At 40.5% G+C, this 23,242-nt stretch overlaps 2 protein-coding genes across 4 annotated transcripts; both read right to left on the bottom strand.

The window, feature by feature from the left end:
- Positions 1–37: 37 nt before the first annotated feature.
- On the bottom strand, positions 38–17,145 carry ptprua (protein tyrosine phosphatase receptor type Ua). Its single transcript, XM_087787469.1, has 30 exons — positions 16,975–17,145; positions 13,017–13,145; positions 10,947–11,218; positions 10,773–10,851; positions 9,828–9,943; positions 9,521–9,692; positions 9,120–9,413; positions 8,671–8,982; positions 8,488–8,597; positions 8,164–8,365; positions 7,176–7,278; positions 6,621–6,891; positions 6,424–6,460; positions 6,016–6,151; positions 5,461–5,484; positions 5,251–5,381; positions 4,996–5,177; positions 4,893–4,923; positions 4,190–4,266; positions 4,081–4,117; positions 3,688–3,785; positions 2,758–2,874; positions 2,530–2,684; positions 2,325–2,460; positions 2,108–2,257; positions 1,753–2,052; positions 1,530–1,655; positions 993–1,150; positions 786–921; positions 38–714 (listed from the first exon to the last, which is right to left on the bottom strand). The coding sequence occupies exons 1-30, from the start codon at positions 17,039–17,041 to the stop codon at positions 640–642; spliced, it is 4,233 nt and encodes a 1,410-aa protein (XP_087643595.1). The 5' UTR covers positions 17,042–17,145; the 3' UTR covers positions 38–639.
- Positions 17,146–17,608: 463 nt separating this feature from the next.
- gmeb1 (glucocorticoid modulatory element binding protein 1) lies at positions 17,609–22,815 on the bottom strand. 3 transcript variants are annotated; one of them, XM_087787467.1, is made up of 9 exons: positions 22,595–22,653; positions 21,895–22,053; positions 21,641–21,809; positions 21,199–21,302; positions 20,959–21,107; positions 20,023–20,148; positions 19,804–19,941; positions 19,460–19,597; positions 17,609–19,133 (listed from the first exon to the last, which is right to left on the bottom strand). In XM_087787467.1, the coding sequence occupies exons 2-9, from the start codon at positions 22,041–22,043 to the stop codon at positions 18,340–18,342; spliced, it is 1,767 nt and encodes a 588-aa protein (XP_087643593.1). In that variant the 5' UTR covers positions 22,044–22,053; positions 22,595–22,653; the 3' UTR covers positions 17,609–18,339. The 3 variants fall into 3 exon arrangements, with proteins under 3 accessions (XP_087643593.1, XP_087643592.1, XP_087643594.1); XM_087787466.1 differs by lacking the exon at positions 22,595–22,653 and adding an exon at positions 22,761–22,815 and having other exon boundaries at positions 17,610–19,133; XM_087787468.1 differs by lacking the exon at positions 22,595–22,653 and adding an exon at positions 22,761–22,815 and having other exon boundaries at positions 17,610–19,133; positions 19,460–19,582.
- Positions 22,816–23,242: the final 427 nt, after the last annotated feature.

The raw sequence follows: 23,242 nt of genomic DNA, 5'->3' as shown, positions 1-23,242 counted from the left end.
TATTTGAAAAACTTCCTGCTCTAGAATATATCCATGAAGAAGAGCCTCAAAGTGTCCAAGGCCTGATATGGATTCATCCTGAAAACAGATCTACACGGATGTCTCACACACACATGTAGCCAGACTGTTGTCTTTTAGTTCATTTTATGTGAACACACAACATAGAAAATACACTGAAACAAAAACACAACATGTAAATGTAACAGACACCATAAAAAAGACGACACAGAGAAGAAGAGGATTGTGTTCAGCAGGTATTAAATAAAACTGGAAGACATTACAGTCGTGTCATGACACGGTGTCTTGGAAACCTCTGGTGAAGTGATACAAACCAGAAGTCCTTAAAGCCTCTCTTGGAAATAGAACAAGGAAATGTGGAAATCAAAGGCAAATTATTCCACATGTGAAAGAAGTAGTTGGATTTCTGAAACTCAGGAATCTATTTGATATGGATTCTTTCCTGTGTGGGACACCACCCATAGATGGATCAGGGTTGTATCTGTAGAAGTTCTGGGTCAGATAGGCCTGAGGTCCACAGAGACAGAACTTAAACCTAAAAACCATTTGTCGTCCTTTTGACTACGAGTGTTTCAGGTGCTTCAGCCTATTACTGCGAACTGGACCGGAACACGGTCACGTTCAGGCTGGAGTGGTGTTTGAAGTCCAGACGCTCAGGTACTCCTGCACCAGCTCGTAGCAGAACTGGTACTGTTCCTGCACAAGATCAAAACGATAAGTAGACAAGAATAAAAAGATGGAGATATTGGACCCGCTAGAAGAACTACCATGGTCTCCAGCATGTTGCGCCTGGTGTTGCAGACGGTCTTGGCGCAGAAGAACACGTCGACCGTGCTGCGATGGTGGATCATCTCCAGGATGGCGGTGCAAATACAGAAGACACTACTTCGTCCTCCAGCGTTTCTGCTCACACACAGAAACCATCAGGTCTTGAGCACAATCACGGGGAGACGCTCGAGGCTAGCATGACTTACAGGTCGTGGACGAGGGTTCTACCCTCCCTGCTGTTCGTCTGCAGGTGCAGAACCTGCTCCAGGAGACCAAGGAAGGCTCTCTTAGACGTGGGCACATCCCGGTATGGAGACCAGCGGAGGAACTGGAAGTGGTGCACCGCTAGAGGGCGCTCATGGGCCTGTTTACAGTGACGTAGAAGATGTGACATTTTGTATCAACAATCCAGAGCATTGTGTGGTTCTTATGTTCTTTAGTACGTTATTAAATAAACATGTGTTTATTATCTATTCTTTAATATTTTATGATTATTTCATGATTATGACACAAATGTAAATATGTAAGTGAACAAAAATCTTCAGGAGACAATTTATTTGTTAACCTGTTGGTTAGCATAATGTTGAGAAGTACTTCCTGTTTTTTAAGAAGACATTTCAGAATAAGAGCTTGTTTAAAATGTGTCTTTTGAGTAAATGAATCTGCAAACACTTTAAAAAAAAAACGATTACCTTTCTTAAATAAAACACATGAAAATGGAAAATGACATCATAGAATGGTACCTGGGACATGTTCCGCACTTGAAACAGACGGACAATGGAGTTGTCTTCGTGAGTGATGGACAACAGTTCCACCCTCATTGGACCAAACTGTTGCACCCCGTGATCGGGCCAGTACGGCAGACACCTCTGAGAGAGCAGACACGGTCAGGGAAATGAAGAATCAGAACCAGGATCGTTGAATATGTATGAGTTTATTTGACATTTATGTTGTAGATTGTCTCACCAAGGTAGAATCTGATTGGTCCATCTGGTTCAGCATGACAACCGCGGTGCACCTGTCGTCGTAGACGAGTCTCCAGAAGTCGTCCGTGTTCTCAGGCTGAGGGTGTGACATCACTGTGAAGGCCTCTGGTCGGAGGAAGCTGCTGACCAGCTCGGCGTGGATGCAGTTCTCGCTCTCGTCTTCCGTGCCGACCAGAAAGGTGAGGTCCAGCTGCAGATCGTCCTTCCTGTGGACCCGCTCTCGCTTCCTGGGCACGCTGCACTCGTCCGACTCCAGGTGAGTGTTTAGTGACGCCAGAGTCTTGAAGCGAAGCAAAGTCAAGGAGGTTTCAAAATGACAGGATTCTTCAACTCACCTGAAACTCCTCTCTGAGGTGCGAGGTGTTGCTCTGAGAGTCCACCTTCAGCATCTCCTTAAAGCTGACGGCAAAGTCACACACGGGGATACTCGTCTCTCCGCTCAGACAGGCTTCCAGCAGGGCGTTGTGGATGAAGACGTACTGCTCCTGCGTGAGCACGACAGAGCGGTTGGTTACGAACGCACGAGTGAGCGAGAGAGTGTGAAAGACTCACCTCGCTCTGGATCATGTTGATCTGTCGAGAGCACAGTGTCTTCACGCAGTTGTAGATGTCCACCACTCCTTCACACTCAGCCATGTCCAGCATGATGTCCACCACGATGTAGCAGCCGGTGCGTCCGGCTCCAGGGCTGAAGTGTGCAAGGATGGATTCATGAATGGTGACCCCAACATCTGGTGAGAAGAGGGTGTTTCAGTACCTGCAGTGGACCATCACTGGCCCCGCGTCCGGAGGCGTGGAGGCTTTGACCCGGCGCTGGAAAGCTAGCAGACTCGTAGCGTGGCCCGGGACTCCGTGCTCAGGCCACGAGGTGAAGTGGAAGTGACGAACCTCGTGCTTGGTCGGGTAACCTCTCTATAAGGAGCAGCTCAGTTATTGCACCTGAAAACCTTCTCACTTCAGCAGAGTGACATGAGACGTGGCTCACCCTCTCCAGGACCAGGGTTCGAACACTGTAGTCTGCCAGAGTTTGCGTGGCTAACACTGAGATCTTGATGTCCCCGTACAGCTCGCTAACATCAGGCCAGTACTGACAGCACTTCACCTGCACAGAGAACAAGAGAACACCATTACGTGACATGGTATGACATAAAAATAGAAATACATTGATCTATTACGATCTTCTTCAATTTCATCTCTAGTCTGGATAACTCAAGCACATCACTCTGGATATTTGAGAAGCTGGTCCGACCCCATTCAGCATTGTCATTTCTCTGTTATTATTTTAGAGATCATACTGTTTTGCAGCTGCAGAAGCAGACTTGCGGCCTCTGTGCTTCTTTTTTTATTTAGTAAAGGCTTTTCTTTTGATTTCCCGACTTATGTACCTACAATAATGGCTTATGAAACTGCATTACGCATCTTTTAATAGCCCTGTGGGCACAAAAATACATATCCTTAACAACAGGTTTTCATAGAGATGGAATGGAAGTAGATTGTAAGATATAAAGTAGAGAATTCAATGTATTTTATGGCCACAAACTATTATTATTATTTTGAGGCAGGGAATACATTTTTTTGTGTCCAGACAGCTTCAGATTTCACAAAAATCCGTCTCATAAAATTCAACATATTATAAGTGTGATGAAGCATATTTTTACACTATGAGAATAAATATGTTGAGAGGAGGTTCATGTGGACATTGGTGAAAACAGTAATTATAATAACAACCAGCCTGTGATTGGTTAACATGAAGCTGTACTTCTCTCTGCTTGCAATAAAAATCTTTGATCACAATAAAAAAATTGTAATTTTATGTGAATTGTGTATTTGATGAAGTGAATGTAAATCATGGATAAACTTTAAAATGAGGCCGTTGACAAGATTCAAAATAAACTATTAAATAAAACACACTCACTCTGCCCATTTCCACTAGTTTGGTGATCATGACGATACTGATGCAGTTCTCCTGCCAAACCATCCTCCAGAAGTCATTTATGGTTTCAGTGGTGGGACCTGCAGAAGAGGGTCAGGAGAGTCAAGAGGAGACAGATGTCAACAGGAGACGTTTGAGTTGAAATATTACTTATGTAACATGTCTGTAATTAAACAAATGATTGCATAAAATATATAGTAAAAAGCAATTAATGTCTAAATGCAGATGTATATGATATCAAATATGAATCTATGGAAACAGTTGAATAATAAAACTGAAATTCTTTATTTCCAGACAGTGATTAAAATGTGTGGTTCATGTCAACACTCACAGGATATGTGTGTTCACTGCAGACCTGCCTCTACACAAACTCACCTTCTGTAGCAATGAAGCGGTTCGGTCGCTGGTAACCCTGAATGACAGAGAGAAGTGATCAATGGACTTTGAGTAGCCAATGACGTCTCAGTGTGTGGGATTCTCTTACATCAATGTAGTTTGCAGTGATGGAATCAGGGGCGGGGTCTGTCAGTATGGGATGCAGCTTCACTCGATGACGATCGTCTTCATGAATAAAGTAAAATAAAGTGTTTTCAAAGATTACGGATGCATGTTGGCGTCAAACTCACACAATATATTAAAGACAGTACAATGAGTTCGATCAACAAATATGATACAATGAATAACATCAGCCCAGAGATTCAAAATGTAACAACATAAAATAGATATTTGCCATTATTAAAACAAAAATTGAATCCTATGTCTGAGTATTTCTTTACAACTACATTAAAGCCACCATTGCTAATCACTTACTAAGCTTTTTACAATTTTTTATTCATTCATTTTCTACTACTGATTCTGATCAGGGTGACAGTAGGGCTGAAGACTATCCCAGCTTCTTCGGGTGAGAGACAAGGGCACCCTAAATAGGTCACCAGCCCAGAACACACAACTTCCGACACACACTTACACCTACAGAAAATCTAGAGTTCACAGTTTTTGGACTGTGGAAAAGAAACGTGTCCTGAGTAAACCCACACAAGCCTGTTTAATTATGAACCATTTAAAGATCTTCTGTAAAGCCTTATAAATACATAATTATGGCTTCTGATTGCGTTCATTAAAAGTTGTCTTTATTGACATGACAGCGGTCCATCATTGAAGAGTGTCTCTTGATCTTGAGGACTTACAGCTGCGCCTCCTTCTGGAATCGAAGAAACTCTGTGAAGTGACACACGTGTGAGACACATGTATATCTTCAAGCGCAACCTCAGGCTGGATCTGTGATGTCACCTCGTATTCCTGCCTAAAGCCATATCCCTTCGTCGTCTTCATCAGGCTGATGTGTTGGAAGAGGTCGTTGACCCTCACGGCTGGATGCAGCTGCCCGGTGTGGTAGAGCAGGCTACGGTTGTGATGCTGCGGGCTGCCCCCTAGTGGACTAGAATACTCACTGATGGAACTGGGTTCCTCAGCTGAGATAAAAAAAAAAACGAAGATGGTTAGATGGAGATTTGAAAAGACGTACTTCCATCCCTGTGGTCTCACCTCGAGCATCCATTATGGAGTGGCCCATTATCTCTTCAGGTAAAAGAGTGCTCTGGTCTCTCTCGCCTCTCAGCCGCCAGGCCTTCTGTTTGTAGCACATGGGCGACCTTTTTATGGTCAGTTGCTTCCTACTAATGGTGGGAGAAGAGAGTTCAGTAGATGAAAGAACAAATGTGTAGGATGATGACATCATAGAGGACGAGGACTTACAGGAAGTTGGAAGAGAAATGGCTTCTGATGGCAGTAAAGTATGTGGAGAGAAGAGAGAAAATATACTTGAGAAGTCAAATAAACCTTTACGTCATGAACTTCAATAGAGATTTGATTCTATCTTTTTTTTCTAGATTAAGCCACATTCTGCCTAGAAACATGTTCCTGTAAAATGAATGTTTCAAGATATTCTTTACTGGAATTACATTGTTTCTGGTCAATAACTAATGTATTTCTACTCTTATCTATGGTCAATAACTTTGGGTCATTAATGAAAAAAAGAATCAAGATGGCAGCTAAAGACGCCCAAGTTATTTTTCTGTGCAGTGTCTGGACTCTCCTTCTGCGATAAGATGAGGAGTTAATTCAATTTGGAGTTTTTTTTAATTCATTGAGGCTCAAGGTATCCTAGTTATCTATATGTTTGTCCAAGGAAATAACATATTATAATATAATAAAATAATATAAAGGTTGCAGTTATGAAAATATTTCAAATAACCAGACATATGATGCTTTAATAAGTGTCTTGTGTTAGTAGATCAACTTCCAACTCACTGTTTCTTGATGAAGACACTGACACCCAGGAGCAGAATGAGGACTAGAGGAACCCCAACGCAGACCCCCAAGATCAAACCGATGTCCTCAGCATGCTGGGAGACTTCCATAGCCTGTTTAGAATCTCTCCATGCAGCTACAATGCAGATAAAAACACATGTTGTTTGTTGGTGACGTCAGGTAATGCAGGAGTCTTACATCATGCAAGTTCAACTTCCTGTACACAACTATTTAAGCTAAGTGAGACTGAAACCATGATCTTGAGTCACCAATTAGCCACACGCTGTGACAGCTTTGTTTAGCACTGTCATTAGTTAATTAAAATGTAAATATGAATGTATGAAGATTACATTTAAAGTAGTATTTTTCAATGAAATAATAAAAGTAATGATTTGAAAAAAAGAATACCTTTACTAGCAACCTGAAAGCAGTTCACCCTGACTTCCTGTTGATGACAAAAGAGACAGAAATATGAAGTAAATAAATAAAAAAAAGACATAAAACTTGACAAATAAATTTAAAGAACCCTTCTAGTCAAATATGAGAATTTATAGACTTTAACTTTAGCGTATCTCCAGTATAGAAACAGGAAAAGGACAACGTACCCCTCTGGCGTGGCTGACGGCCTGCAGGTAGATCAGGTAGTGGGCGGTGGGGTCTAATGGAACATTCCGGTAGCCATTATAGGTGAGATTGTCTCCCACAATAAAGGGTCTGGCCTCTTGCAGACTGTCGGGGGTCAGCTCGGCTGAGTAGTACCATGGACTGGTCTGGTCTTCAGAGTACGACGTTGATGTGGAGAAACAGTCTGGTCCTCCAGTGTCCTTGATCATCTGATGAAAACGGCTTTCATCAGCAACTACCACTCGGTAAGCACTGAGGAGGAAAAACACACAGTTTCACTGAAGTATCCAAACACAGCTGTAGATTATTCACACCTCTTGATGGAAAAAACTCTTCTAATGCTGAACTGGACCAAATGTATTTTCCAAATTTAACCATCTACGTATCGTATTTTTAAATTTCAACAACACAAAAATCTTTCTCCTGCTCCATTAGGAGACATTTAAAAATTGAATGCAACTGGATGTCAAGATAAAGTCTCTGAGAGGCTTGACAGTAAAATGTTTATCAGATCAATATGAAAACATTTTTCCTACCTGACCGGAGATCCCCGGGCACTGGCAGGTTGAAGCAGCACTGTGACGGTGCTCTCTGTTTCCCTCAATAGTGGTGGGACGCTCTCATATTCAAACATGGGGGCTGCCACGCACAAAGAACGAGGAAATTATACGTCACTGTTTTTTCTGCTTCCTAAAACTCAACAATTAATTCAATTTGTCGTCTCACTATGTCAACATTGGGGATAGGTTTGTTTATATTGCACTTACATTCGCAGTAATTTGTTGACCAACTTCACACCTGTTCACTAATTCTAGTTTTCTAGTTAACACTTGCCTGCAACATGATTTTCTATTTCTGATTGTGACCTCTTGACCCATCTTCTGCTACTGACCCACACATCTAGAAATCTTGTTTGACAGTGATTTAAGTTTGTAATATCCATTTCTTTTTAATGGCTAATAGATTTTTACACATTTCCTAGGACACCAAATTACTTTTATTTCGTTTTCTGTCCTTGTCTGGATATATTAAATTCTTTTTTCTTTATTGTATTAATTTACTGTCTACAATGCATGATAATATTGAGGTTTATTTTTAACAAAAATATTTAAACAACAGTTTTCGTGTTCCTTGCGACAGATTGGCGTCCTGTCCAGGGTTTCCCCTCCCTCACCATTCATTATTATTCAATGAATAATGAACATACTTGTATCTGGCTCCCCCCAATGTTTGACCTGAGTAGTGGCAATAAAGGTTTCATCTTGCTGCCAGAAAATTCCCAAAGTCTCTCAGTACTTAACTGTATATGAAAACACTGTCTCTGACCCTCTGCTGTAGTTTAATGGGGGTCAGTTGTGTATCTGGGCACTAAAATAGTAACTAGAGAGTTTAACGGTGTGAGACAAATTAAAACAAAATCCTTACAGAAAATTAAAATTGTAGTCAACATATGAAATAATTAGGTCTTGTTCGAGGAACACACTTAGTAGGTTCCATTGTCAACTGCATTTAAAAAATCCTTACCAGAAAAGTTGGTGGTGATTTCTGAGCTTGATGTTGGACCGAAGCCTTTTGAGGTCCGGGCTCGGACCGACACCAGGTAGGTGGTCCCCGGGTGCAAAGTCGTGAACTTGTGTAGAGTCTCGTTCCTCTGTTTGTAAATATTACGACGAGGACCGTTGATGTTGATGTTGGGGTCATTGGACGCTACAATCTGGTATCCGATCTATAGGAGAAAAAGATCATAGAAATAGAGTTTGTGAGGAACTACTGGATGATGACGGTATTATCCTGACATTAGAGATAAAAATAATTTTAAAAAATATGGAAATAATGATCAATAATAACCTCATATTGTGTGATGATACCATTGGGCTCTGACGGCTCCTCCCACTCAAAGATGACAACATCATCCAGTGCGGTGAAGACCAGAGACTCTTTCGAGATGACCCCAGGAACTGAAGCAGAATGTCGGACGTGATGAAGAAACAGCAGCATGAACCGGCGAACCCCAACCAAAGCATCACTTACTGTCCTCTTCTGTCATGAAAGTCACTTCTCTGCTCTCCTTACGGCCCTCAAGATTGGCCAGAACCAGATGGACGTGGATGGAGCAGAAGGGTGGAAGGTATCTGAGCTTGAACTGAAAGGAGGTTGGCACTATAGAGAAACACTCAGAGACCGTGGCGTTGCCAAACCCTGCTGGGGTGCTGTAACTGTAGCACAGGGACACCCAGAAGTTGTGGCAACGCGTCAGGTTGTAGCCGTAGGACTCCCACTGGAGGTGCAACTGCCGGGCCTGGATCTCCGTGGCTGTGAGACCCTGGATGGCTCTGATTGGCTCTGTGGGTGGAAGAAGAAGATTATACAGAATTTCTCTTTAATTGTTCTATTTTGTGATCTATATTATCCCAGGTTTCAGGGAACAGGGCATGGGAAACAGACAAACAAGGGCTTGAATTTTTTATAAACTTGCTCACCTGCACACTTAGTCTTGGTAATCAGAAGTGGACCCGGTAAGCCGGTGCCCCCATCCCCTGGTCTTGTGAGCAAGACCCTCAGGTGATACTCTGTGTCGGGCTCCAGGTGCCAGACCTTGTAGGTAGCCGAGGGCACAGCACGAGTCTCCGTCCAGGTGGAGTTGGTGGCGTGGTACTGGATTTGTCTCTGGATGATGGGTCCGTCCCCCTCTAAGGCATCAGGGTTGAGCGTTATAATAAGATGGGTGGCCCCGGCACGCAACAGCTGAGGGGGACCAGATGCTCTGGGCGGCCCTTAGAACACAAATTAGTAAAAAATAAATGAGTTAAAACACAATACTATATAACATCAACATCATATTTTTGTCATCAATTGTAACAGTTCGAGCTCCCAGGACTACCTTTGACAAGCAGTTCTCCAAAGTTGGACACTGCAGCTCCGTGCGTGGATAATGTGATGCAGCGGTAGAAAGCATGACCAACATGCAACGCTTGTGTTTGAAAAGTTGCCATCAGCCTGTGGTCACCCAGTCGCATCAACTCAGACGGGGCCATAACTGACCCATTTCTCTTCTGAGCAAACGGAGAAAAAAGATGTATGTTGAAAACAAACGTATGTACGTGTCTGTACATCAGGATCGTCATGCTTCGTTGCAGCGTGTAGACATTCTAGAGCAGTTACATTGAAAGATGCACTCATAGACTCACCTCCAAGAGAAAACGGTCGCTCTCTGAGACTTGCCCTGAAGCGACACACTGGATAGTAGCGTTCTGTCCTGCATTAACCTCCATTTCACCCAGCCATGACAGATGAGGCACTTTGTCTGAGAAAACATAATTCTTTCAGTGAATAAATTGCACATAACTGTCCATAAATTACATTTTTTTCAATCTCCAAAAAAACACATTGTTCGATTAGTTAAATGTTGTTGATTACAGTTTAAAATTCTACGTCTGTATATGCAAGATGAATGTTGTGAAGTGGAATGTTGTTTATAAATCACAGCTATACTATAAGGTAGTGTTGTAAGAAAAATGTATACACTTAAATCGCAAATTTTTGTTTCATGTTTCTGTACGATAATCAACAGCACTCTATATTTTGATTATTTTTCATGATTCTTTTTCATTTTAACATTTCTTTTTGGCTTTAAAATCACATTTATTTTATTTTTATCATAGTTCACATGTCAATTAAGTATGTATAAAAAATTCATTTTAATTTACAATGAACATGTAAATATATACAGCGTTTGTTCATTTTTGTAGTGCAATTAAACTTCTGGCCTCTAGATGCTAGAAGTCATTACATCACCTTAAGCTAAAAGAACAAAAAAATCTGAGGATAAGAGGATACAGTCGACTCCAGCAGCTTTTAAAGCTAATGTTTGGGCATATTTTGGTTTAAAAACAAATAAAAGCAATAACGACATCCTCAACGCCAGAGTACTCAGGAAATACTACAAATATATCCTTGTACAATTAAACGTATCGTTGCTCCTGTATCGTGTTACGTATCGTATCGCCAAATTCTAACCAAATCACAGCCCTACTATAAAGCAATTTATAGGACAAGATGGGATTCAAATAAACAAAGTAACAACAATTCAGATCATGTTTTAAACATAGATGACAAGTTGGCAAGAAACTTACAACAAGGATAGTTGAGCCGAACAACATCGTCTATAGCGATGTAACCATTCTCCGCCGAAACTGTTGCTTCAAAGATGACCTGAGGGCAGAGTAAAAGTGAAATGTTTTTTCTTTCAAGAAGGATATTTTGCTAATTAAGAGTTTATCGTAGAATTACTTTAAACAAGCATGTACCTGGTATTCACTGGGCCAAAAAGTGCTGACTGACAGCTCCACCTGGTGCCACTCTTGGCCCTGCGAGCCAGAGATGTTCCACACAGCGAAACCCTTGTTGTCGTCGTCCACCTTGATGTGGACCCGCAGGTCACCTGGACTCTGGCCATCATCTGCGTGGATGAAGTAGCTGAACTGGATGCAATGAGTGTCGTTCTCTTTGAGGGGGGGGAGCAGAAGCTGAGCTCTCTGACCGCTGACCTGCCTTGAGGAGTTGATCAGCATGAAGGAACCTGAAGGGGAAAGATTTGAATATTAAAAATCCTTGTGCGCTTCACGAGACTGCCACAAGATCTTGGTAATCGCTCATTTCTCTTATTTCCTATTAGTCTTATTTCTTATTTTGCTGAAGTAATGCTGCAGTAATCTGAATATATAAAAGGTTAACATGATTTACATCATATTCTTATTTATACACTAATGCCTTGTTTGTATGTACTAAAAAGCACACACTATAGATGCTTTAGGAAGGGCAGGAGCGTAGATTGCAGGTCATCAAGAATAAAATGCATGCAAACAGTGTTAAGAAACACGCCGACTTATAATGTATGTTATTATGTATGAAAGCATGATTGATCAGACATGTTTTATGTTTGAAATAGCTGCTTCTTCTCCTAAATAATGCTACATTGTGTGTAACAAATTGCGAATTAAAAGAATTTTGCCCCTTTGATGGACACAAACAATTGAGTGCCGTCTTGATCAACGTATTTCTTATGTTTTATAGTGTTTTACCGTGTACAAATTGCTAGACATTACACTTTAAATCAGCCTTTAAGTTTTGTACAAGGCACCTAGTTTGTTCATTTCTATTACTGAGTTATACTATATATAACTATGCTTCAAGAACGGAAGATATTTTGATCATTCTCTTTTCCTGTCACTAACTCTGGAGGAAGGTACCTAAACCCACCAGGAGATGGTGCACTCTAACTACCTTGATGTTGTGGCACCTTACAGCTTCATCCAATGCCTCCTGACGCTGCATTCAAACGGACCAATCACAAGTCCTGCTTGCCTTTGCTGCGCGTTGTCTGCTTTGCATGAGAAAGACTCTTGCTGACCCAGGATTAGTGACTGGGATGGAGCATCTGAACAGGCCTGACGGTTGCACGGGGGGGAGGCCCGGAGGTACGCAGACAAAGGGTCACAACAGAAGGAGAGATGGACTCTCAACCCCCATTTTCACACAATGCCCCCCTCTTACGCTTGGCTACGTAAATATGTTTTTGGCAGATAGTAGGGTTTGGCAAAAATGTGATGAAATATTTAAAAAAAAAAGGTGATCTAATAATAACAACCTGTTACTGGATTTTTAACAGTGCAAGTAAACCATTTCCCTTAGGTGATAATAAAAATAAAAAATATGTGTGAAGATCTAACTTCTTACTTATGGAGTGACTTCTTTGGGGTTTGACTCTTTATGAATTTATTTTTGACCGTGGCTCAAACTTTAAAAAAAAATGACATTGATAATATTTCTTTAAGTATATTAGCTACGAAATGTATTGTTATTATTAATATAATGAACAATAATGTAATAAATTGAAAATATGAGTTTGCAGGTTTTGTTCAGCTAGAATGTGAATGATAACAAATCAACTCAAAGTAGTAACAAATTCTTATATGATCGTTAAAATTCCACAGCCTGAGAAATGTCTGCAATCCATCTTGTACCATTATTCTGAGGTGGTGTTGCTGGGCAGCGACCGGAGCAAAGAGACTACCCCCTCCAGAGAAACCTTTTCCCGCTCTTTATGGAGAGTTCTATGGTGGTTCTAGGCAGGAGACGTAGTCCCTTTGAAGTGTCTCTTCCCAATTGAGCATGAAAATCCTAAAAAAGGCACCTTAACCACCTCAACAGTGTAGAAGCAGTGGTTCTGACATGACATCACTCCTCACCCTGTCTTAACCTTAAGGCCTTTAAAAATTTAAAATACATTGATAATCGTTATGTTCCATGGCCAAAGATCTTTGCTATGTACACAGTGATTTTAAGTAAACTCGCAGTAGAGAGGAACTTGTACGCACCTTGGGGAATGCCCGTGGGGGGGCGGGGCCACCTGTAGGTCGATATCTGTTGCCAATCGAAGTCGTCGTCGTGTGCTTGTCGGTACGCACACAGACCTGAAACCGACTCGCCATCAAATGTGCAGCCAGCTAGAGACAAAAGTACATGATTTAAAGATGTTTATTAAAACTGTTTCATGTTTTGTCTTGTTTTTTTTTAAAAATGATCCATAAACGATAACTTATCCTAAATATTATTTACATTAGATTTTTGATTAAACCAAAAGTACCTCTTTTCATTGAAATGTAATTATCATCATTATCAAAAATGGCCAAAATATATATTCATTTCCTTGAAAAATATATCAACCATTAATATAGGTTACATTCTAAACTTGTTAAATAGTGAATAAAATGGTTGTATGCATAAACTGGAAGAGTCCTTAATAACATTTAAGTTATGCTAAGCATAATACAATGTTTATCAGTACATCAGTGTATGCCATAAAGACTCAAGATTCAATTAAATTAAAGGTCCCTTCAAATTATAATCTTCACAGTCAGCCCTAGGCAAAGCATGGCCCTGGGCGAACATGACGCTCTTTGACTTTATTTATTGTGGGCCTCGTGAGGTTAGAGTAAAATAACAAAACCGACAATGTAGAAATGATTCCGACAGCTAATAAACATCCGTGCTGTTATTCATTTATGATTTTTGTTGTTTTTAGAACTATTACTTAACACAGGAACAGAGAACCTTGTGAGGACACATTAGGACCAAACAAATTCAGTATAAAGAAGTAAACCTGAAAAACAACAATAAAAAAATATATACAGTATATATTTGGTATCATTTGATGATGAGGAACGTTACAAGCATGGATCTCTTATGTTGAAGAGATTATAGTAAATATAAGGAACAAAGCATGCCAGTGACAGTCTCTTGTCTCCTCATAGCTCTTACTAACACACACACTTTCTTTCCTTCTCTTTTGATCTGCCTTGACTCTACATGCAGAAAAGGAAACGTAGCATATCCATATGTTTACCAGCCAACCACTGACAGATTAGAGGAAGCAGAAAGGTAAGAACAAGGCATGACAAGGAAATAAATGCAAAGCTTTGTTCAGGAAGCCAATGGTTAGAGATGAATTTGTTGTGTTGCCCTTGATCCCCTCATGTCCTATTATTGTTGGCTATTGAGCTGTTGATGACCCCTGTATTAGGACCATCTGCTCCAACCCATTTGATACTGAGATTAGAGATGAAGCAACAAAGACAAGGATGACACCAACAACTCAAGTGTTTAATGATTGTATATAGAAATTAACCGGAATCATAAATTGATTAAAAAAAAAAGGTGTATTGTTTTTTTCATGTTGAATATTTATTAGCACATTCAAGGAGCCTGAGAATTCTAACTGTTCATATAGAAATATGTTTGACAACAAACAATTTCACTTTGTTCTTTTTATTCATTGCTAGTCAAACATTTCCTTCACAATTTGTTGTTTTTGTGCTTTTCCATCATAGTCCTGTGTCAGGACTGTTGTTATCAGTGCATGTGTTTAGACCACCACTTGTCTTTTTTCAGAGCTTCCTTTTTTAGTTCATGCCTGGGTCTTGGTTGGTTTGACTTTGTAGGACTCTTAGAGGACAATAATAAAATTAATTAATAAATTGACACAAGCCGCTAAAATGCTGGAAGTTGTTTTCTTTTTTTTCATCCATCTTTAATTCATTAACGGTCATTGAGATTTGAAAATCTATTTTTGTGACTGGAAGCACTCATAGCCTTTTTCTTGAAAGCTAGTTTTCCCAGGTACTTTAGAAGTATTTATCCTTTGTGTTATCTCTAGGTCAGGGTGTATTTATGGACCAAGAGATAACACAAAGGATACCTTAAACACATTTGTTTTTGGGTCTTCGTGTCACCTTGACTCTGAAATAAGGGTTCATTTATTATTTAAAAGTATTTGAAGTAACACATTAAAGTCAAGAACAAATTAGTCGTAAAGTCATAAATACATAATCCAATAATTATTGCACAACAATGAATACACATAAACAGGTAAACCCACAAAGCAGGTATTTCGTACTACAGCAGAATCATATATAGACCATTGTTACAATGGTACTTTTCAAATAATAAGGAAGCTAAGATGTGGTCTACAAACAAGATACTATATTGTTTTTGGACCAACACATAGAATGCCACAAAGTGTGTTTTACTTTAATATTTTAAAGTTAAAGTGCGATGAGCTTCATTCTACAATACAATGTTAGGAAGTGGGGAACCTGGCAGTGTTCCCTCACATTCAAAAATGAGGCCTCATGGAGGCCAGAACCTGCCAATGTCAGCACCAGAGAAAAAGTACATTCCCTGTTTGTAACACTATAAAGCACTGGGTCAAATTCAATCACAAAAGTTGCCAAATCTTTTAGCACTCTTGGCCGCAGGCAGAACACATTTAATTTCATCTTCCTTTCCTTTAACCATAGTTCTGTTGTTATTTGGACTCTCTGCTTAATTGTTGACATCTATAATCTCAGTTCCTCAGTTTACTGGAATAGTTATGGGTCAGGACCAAACCATCAGGCAGACTACATATATTATATAAGAAAGTTCAGAGTAGACTGTACTTTCTGAGGAGGCTCCGATCATTTAACATCTGCAGGAAACTCCTCTGCATGTTCTACCAGTCTGTGGTGGCCAGTGTCCTGTTCTATGCTGTGGTGTGTTGGGGTGGAAATGTGTCAAGAGGAGTGTCAACAGGTTGGACAGGGTGATCAGGAGGGCTGGTTCTGTGGTTGGAATGAAGCTGGACTCACTGGTGACAGTTGCTGAGAGGAGATCACTGGACAAACTACTGTCCATCATGGATGATGACAGTCATCCTCTCAACACTGTCATCAGTGAACAGAGAAGCAGATGGAGCACGAATGCTCCTCCCATGATGCAACACTAATAGACTCAGGGACTCTTTCATTCCTCGGGCTATTAAATTGTACAATTCTGAGTTCGGGGCAGGAGTGGAGTGAAAGTATCTGGATGTTCTATTCTATGTTAATCTTTGTATCCTTTTTCTTTGTTATTTTTATTTGATCTATGTTCTTTATCTTTAGACTCAGATTGTCCTTTCTCTTTATTTCTCTTTTTTCTTGTTCTTTTCTCGTTTATTTTTATGAATAATTGCTGTATTGCTGTGTCTTATTGGAAAAAAATAATTTAGTAAAGTTCTACCTAACCTAACCTAACCTAACATAAAAAGACTTGACAGGACACATATGAGTTTGGCACACATGCTCAAATGTAATGAATACTATAGTATAATACACGTTTCATCTCACACTCAGATACATTAGATAGTACTTAGATAGTACTAAACCTTTCCTTAAATTATGTTGGAATGTTGTTTTTCTGTAATCTAGGTCGCAAGGAAACTTTTATCCAAGTTTACATTTAATATTAATGTCAATTTAATTTTTTGTCACAGCAACTACTTAACTATAATGTGAAATGTGTGGAATGTTTAATACAATTTCATTTGTGTTGGTCCATCGTATCACTTTTAAACTTCATCCGTCAAGTAGTGAGATAATCTGTGCTAATGCTAATAAGCTAATGCATCAGTAACGTTGACATTCTGCTAAAATATTACATAAAACATTAAAATGTCGTTTTCTTGGGTAATTTAAATAACATTTAAAAAACAAACCACAAAAGCATTGATTTCACATTGTATCAACCAATGTTTTTCTTATGAATAACGTTTTGTTGTGTTCATCAATTTAGAATTTTCAAAAGATGCAACTTACAGGTCATTGTTACATTCTTAACGAATAATAACTTCGAAAACATTTGACGACATCTTTAGAGATATTACTGTAAATACTTACACGCTTCCATGAAAATATTTTTGGATTATAATAGCGCAGATATAACAAATAATATATGTAATCTGTAGTAACATATTACCTGTTGTACTCTCCACAGCAAGGATGGTGTTCGTCAGCATCACCAGCAAAGTAACAGTTATTAACATGTTGACTAAAGTTTCAGTAATAAGTTAAAAATCCTGAGATAAGTCCCGGCAGGTGGATGGTTCGTTGCTGTGCCCCTCCGGGACTGGACCACACTGGGGTTTAAATGTTTCTCACCAGAGGTGACTGACACTTAAGCAGCTCCGCCTCTCTAACGTCTTTCACTTTTTGAACAGCTCAGACTGAGAACCTCTGCCCCCGTGTGGCCGACAATAGGTACTCCTAACGACTTTTCCTTTTCGAGCTTTTGTTTTCTGTGATTCTTTACCAGTCTATAAACTAGCTCAGAAAACGATATATATGAAAAATACATCCCACAAACGGACATTTGTGGATATTTACTTGAAACCTTAGATTATAGACATGTCATAAGTTAAAGAACATCAGCAACAACAATTGCAGCCAACATGAAAAGATCTTTTTTGTTGTTGTTTGCTTTCACTTATAATGGTGATATCTTATATTTTCAGCACATACAAAGCCCCATATGAATCCAACCGAGTCATTTTTTGCGCAGTAAACTAGCTTGTAGCTACATTGGTCAAAACCATTTTTTTTTTTTTTAGAATTTTATTCACTTTCCACCTGAATTAAGTAGTCTAAAGTGTGCTGTGCAAGTACAGTATGATGGCAGCTGCTATGGCAAAGTTGACATTATGTAGTAACCCAATTATTTCGCCTGTCATATCTTTAGACTCTTGAAGTTACTTTGAATAGGCCCCATTTTGCACTGGCTTATCTTGCACTATTCTTTTTTTTTTTTTACATTGTACTATTTTATTTTAACAATATTGCTGTTTTTATTCCTATTCTATTTCTTGTGTGCACAAAGAAGCAGATTCCTGAGGATCACACAAACAAGACGGCGAAAAATTCCATGTATATTATTAACATATACATGGTCAATAAAGCTGTTTGATTCTCATATAGCAACTCTGCTGGGGAACACACTCAGAAAAGCACACCACACAGTCTTTTAGCGTTTTCGTCTGATATTAAAAACACATTGACAGTGTAAATGACTTTTTTGGAAAATGGTTCCGTCTTCTAGAAGTGCTAAACACACAAAAACAACTTATAAATAAGGTGGGAGCAGATAATGACGATGACTGGAGTTGAAGGACTTGAGCAAGACTACACCTTAAAAAAACAATATAAATTACAAATATTTTATAATTAGATTTGCTTCAATTCATGGGCTATAATGAAGAGTGAAATTGGGTGAATTGTTATTAGGAACTGACAAAATATTCTTCATATACAATCAACTTCAAAAACTAGACGACCAACGGATTCATTCTCACTGTTCATTCGAGTCTGTTTCCTTTTCAGTGTTCTGTTCAAACACCACGAACTGAACACCCGACAGCTGTCCATTTGCATCCAACTGCAACCCCTGAACCAGCTCAGTCTGTCCCTGCTGGATGTGGGCCTGAGAGGCGTCTTCTTCTGAAGCCATTGTCAACTCTACACCCTCCTGCTCCGAGTCTCCTCTGAGCTGCAGCTCCATGATGCCCACCGTCTGCTCCATGGGTGTGGGGTTGATCTCGATCACGGTGTGCTCCTGGCTGGTGTCCACCTCCTGTTGCACCAGCATGGTGGTGTTGATCCCCTGTCCATGGCTGCCAGGCTGCTGGCTCAGGTGGACCAGCTCCACTGGACTCACCAGCTGATTCGATTCCTGAACGGACGCAGTGCCCACCAGCGTGAGACCGGATGACGGGTGAAGAGTGATGGCTTCCGTCTTTCCATCCCCAGCAAACATGTATCGAGTGAACAGCTGGGAGTTGGCAGGCAGCAAGGTGACCTTGTTCGAAGACTGTGCTAGGGTGGTGATGGGCAAACCGGTCATGGTGATGGGTTGTCCGACAGATGACAGGGAGATGGGGGAGAGGACGGTGAACTGCTGGGGTTGTGAGGATGCTTGTAAGTTGATCGGAGAGGTGAGCAGGGTGGTGGTGGACGACGGTCTCTGGAGACGAGGACGTTTGGTCTGACGTTTGGTGGGAGTCTTGTTTTTGGCAAGTTGAGGACAAGTGAGAAGAGCTCGGATCTGCTGCTGTTTCTTCTGCTCCTCCAGCTGCACATCCAGATCTGCAAAAACATTAAGTTCAGAACACTTTTCTATAATGTTTGTATTAAGATAAGATAGAAAGAAAAAGCTACTATGATTCTTCCCAATATAAAGTAATTTAATCTATTAACTAAAAATGTAATTGCTATTCTGGTTAAGATTCGAATGCCATTAAAGACACAGGGAGTAGACTAGAATTGGTTTCAGATAAGCAGTCTGTCTGTGATAACAGCACCAGGCTTTTGACCAAAAAAATGACCAATTCAAGATTTACAGAGTGAACAAATCACACACAGAACGTACAGCTCTCTTCAGTCAGTGAAATGCAGACTCGGAAGTTACTTACTGTCGAGTGTGTTGAGAATTTGTTCCTGGCTGGGATCGGTCTCCTGCCTCTTCTTCTCCAGGGCCCCCTGGACCATGTTGAGCAGGCCAAACACCTGGGACAGGTTATTGAGCACGGCAACCTCTACCAGACAGGAATCTGGCATCAGTGTGGGAATTGATCACATGTTAAGTCAGAAAGGTAGAATAAATTCAGCCGTGGCAAGTCACAGTATTCAATCAACAGTAGAGCCTCCACCTGTGAACAGCTGAATTTGTTCTTCTTTCACAACATCCGCAATCTTATTTTCAGCATGGATACCGCATTTATGCATTTCATAAAGTAGTTTAAAGTTGGGTTTATACCTGTGTCCTGTAATGAAGTGGACTCCTGCCGTTGCTGCACTCCGTTCAGCATTTCTAACAGCTCCACTTTGATATTGGTCACCACCTCGCCCAGAAGCCCCACGTCGGCTATTCCCTTCCAGAAGGTCAAAGCGTCCTCTGAGAAAACAACAGCAGGCCACGTTTGTTTAAAACAGCCCAGTGCAGACACAGGTGCGGCTGCAGGAGTCAGTTTCTCACCTGAGATTTCCGAAGAGTCCATCTTGACTGCTCCTTCTAGGGAGGACGACTTCAAGTCTGACTTGCAACTCAACAAATCTGCTCCATCCTCACCCGTCACTCCTCCGTTGCCTGTGAGCGTCAGACCTGAACAGACAAAGTAGAACATGATATAAAAGAAACAAGGATGATATACTGATAACACTCATTTATTGCACTGTTTAGAAGTGACCTCCCACATGTCAAAATGGAGAAGTTAGTAAATAAAACTCCTGACTCTGACCATATCACTCATCCACCCCAATCACACACATGTGATTTAAGTCATCAGTAAAATGTTAAAAAGTATGTTATTATGGAGGTTCAAAATGAAACGATGGGAATCAGACAAAAATCTCCTCACTAGTAAAGAAAACATTATCCCCCCTAGAGTCTCCTCCCTGACCTCAACACTCAGCCCATCACCATGAGTTGAGTTGTGTGTGAGTTCAATGGTTGGGTCTGGAAAACAGTATGGAGGTCAGTGATGGACCTGGCATAGTTGACTTAGGTCACAACCTAAGGGGTGAGCTTGTGTTCACAGTGAAAACACTGGATACCCATTTTCTTTCACACATCAATAGAGTTATGTGTGAGCTTTTGCAAGTGCAGAATAGAAGGAAGGAAGAGTTATTTTCTAGGGTTCAGCTTGACTTAGACAAAAACTCAAATGTACTGGGTCAACTGCATGATTGTTCTTAATACTAAACTATTACACAGTGTCAGTTTTTAGGGGGAAAAGGCATATAAACACTACAACTAAATGTAGAAATATAAATTTATAAAGATACTCCACATGAAAAAAGCCAAACCTTGAAAATGACATTTATCTACCAAAATATAAATGAGCTTTAACCATGTATAATTAACAGCTCTATGAGTATCAGAATATAGGTTTCTTAGCGGCGTTGCAGGCACCTTGTGATGAGGTAGGTATTGTTAGTCCACTGCCGTCTGGTGGAAAGCGAGTGTTGTTTATGAGTATGTCAAACTTGGTACTGCGACACGTGTTGGCACACAACTTGCTATGCTGGTAGAAGTCCAGCTTCCCTGAGTCCATCATTTTTCTGGTGAGGAGGGAAATCTTTAGTTTTCAACGGCTGACATATTGTTTGACATCAGTAGAATTGACGTAACTTAAAAGTTCAGAAGTCTCACCTGAGCATGACTCCCCCCATCCTAATGGCCCGTTTCCAGTCTTTAAGGGTAGATTTTCCTGAAAGATGTACAAACTGCTTTGGGCTGATCAGCTGGTCTTCATACTGTTGAGGAATGACAAGGACGTCACCACAACGTGCAAGTGATTTCTTTGAAACAAACAAGAAAGATTATTGTATTCTGAATTTGTCCTTTTATTCAGAAACAACCTTTCAAAAAAGTTGAACTTCCATTGACTAACGGCCTATTTTAACACCAAACATGTGAGGACAAGCCAGGAATGAAGAGTAAACTGCTTTAAGATAAAAACAGCCTCACAGACATCAATCTCTATAAATTCAAGTGTTAAGTTGAACAAATCAATGGACTACACAGAGCATAAACCCGTTGTTTACTTCCATCCAGGAATAAAACATATAGATTTTAACAAAGGAACACAAACCTTGACACATTTGACGTTGATTCCTGGACACAAAAACTTCTTCAGCAAGAGCAACGCTTCACTTTCACCACATGTAATGGGACATCCGATTTCCATGTCTTCCCCATCATTATGATCGGGAAGAGCTTCAACGGTCATGACTGCTGCGTTTGTTTCAGCGCTCTCATCTCTGGGAACAAAGGGTAAGTCTTTAACTTGGAATTTAAAAGTAAAATGTTAATAATGGAGAACGATTTATATTTAGATAGGATTACCCAGCACTGATGGGCTGAAGCTGCAAAATGACCTGCGTCTTATTCGGGTCATCGGTGTCACCTTCGACTTCCGTTTTCAACATCACCATCTCTCCGACCGACACCGTAACCTCCTCCGGGGCTTCCATTGCATCAAGCCTATTGTGCATAGACTTTCATCTGGAACACAATTTGGTTGGTTTTGTGAAAGTTGGACCCAGTGATGGGACAGTTCTACTGACACCCTTTTGAAAGTTTGTGAAAGAATGACCACTGAAGATAAACACTGACAGAAGGAGCCAATGGGCTTTAAAAAAAACTTGTTTTTTATTCAAATATTACATTTTCATTTCAATATCCGTGTATAAATACATCGTAATAAATAATATGAATACAACTTTATTTTTAATGACTCGTGACGCAAGTATCATTTTGGCGGGTTAACGTTGCTAGCACGCAGCCCTGCAGGAAAAGAGCCAGTTTTAGCTGTAGCTGCGCTAACAGGAGGCCATTAAAGACGCCGCCTGGCTGCAAAAAAAAACGAAGGCGGAAAAAAAGGGGGTCTAAATAACGCCGGATTGGCCCGAGATTTCCCTCACAATTCACACCCACGCCGAGCGTTACGTGACGCCTGTCTGTAACGAACGTACGTCCTTTCGTAACAGTTCATAAACTCTGCGCTCCCCCTCAAAATGACGTCTCTCTGTGCGGCAGCACGTACAGTAAACAACGGCGCGGCGACGGCGTCGTTGTCCTGCCGTCTGTACGAGCCTATCAGAGTCAAACAGCCATATCTTTTCGATACGAACAACCAGCCGCCGTGTCGGCAAACAACGCACAAGCCGCACTTTAGCCCAAATAAGTAGAAAAAAATGGTTTGTCCTTACCGTTTAACGAAGAGAAACGCACCCAAAGATAGCGGGGGAGTTCAGTGCGCATGCGTAGTCAAACCACTTCCTGTTGAAGTCACTTCTCCTGGGTGAGCCGAGGCGATTTTTTGGGGCAAAACGAATCAAATAAAAACGGATTTCAACGATTAGACACTTTTGTGATGTTGCTACATGTTGCACACGACAAATTGTAGTTGGAGGTTTAACTTTGGACCGTGACTAACAGGTGTTCTGGGCCATGACTCCACGAAATGTGGTTTATTTCAATGCTGTTCGACGGGATCCTTTCAGCAGAAGTAGAAATTCACTTCGCAATTAAGCCACGCATAAAGATGTTAACACCAATGAAAATGAATGGTTAATCTGCTTCAAATTCTTTGTTTTTGTGTATTCCCCACTTTCTGTTTTGGCAAATTGACTTGTACCACAATGTTACAGCTCACACATGGTATAGCGGTTTACATACTGCAGCTGATATT

This window comes from Callionymus lyra, chromosome 3 (assembly GCF_982586985.1).
Source record: "Callionymus lyra chromosome 3, fCalLyr1.hap1.1, whole genome shotgun sequence".
In the NCBI taxonomy this organism is placed as follows: Eukaryota; Metazoa; Chordata; class Actinopteri; order Syngnathiformes; family Callionymidae; genus Callionymus; species Callionymus lyra.
This window is presented reverse-complemented; position numbering and strand designations above follow the sequence as displayed.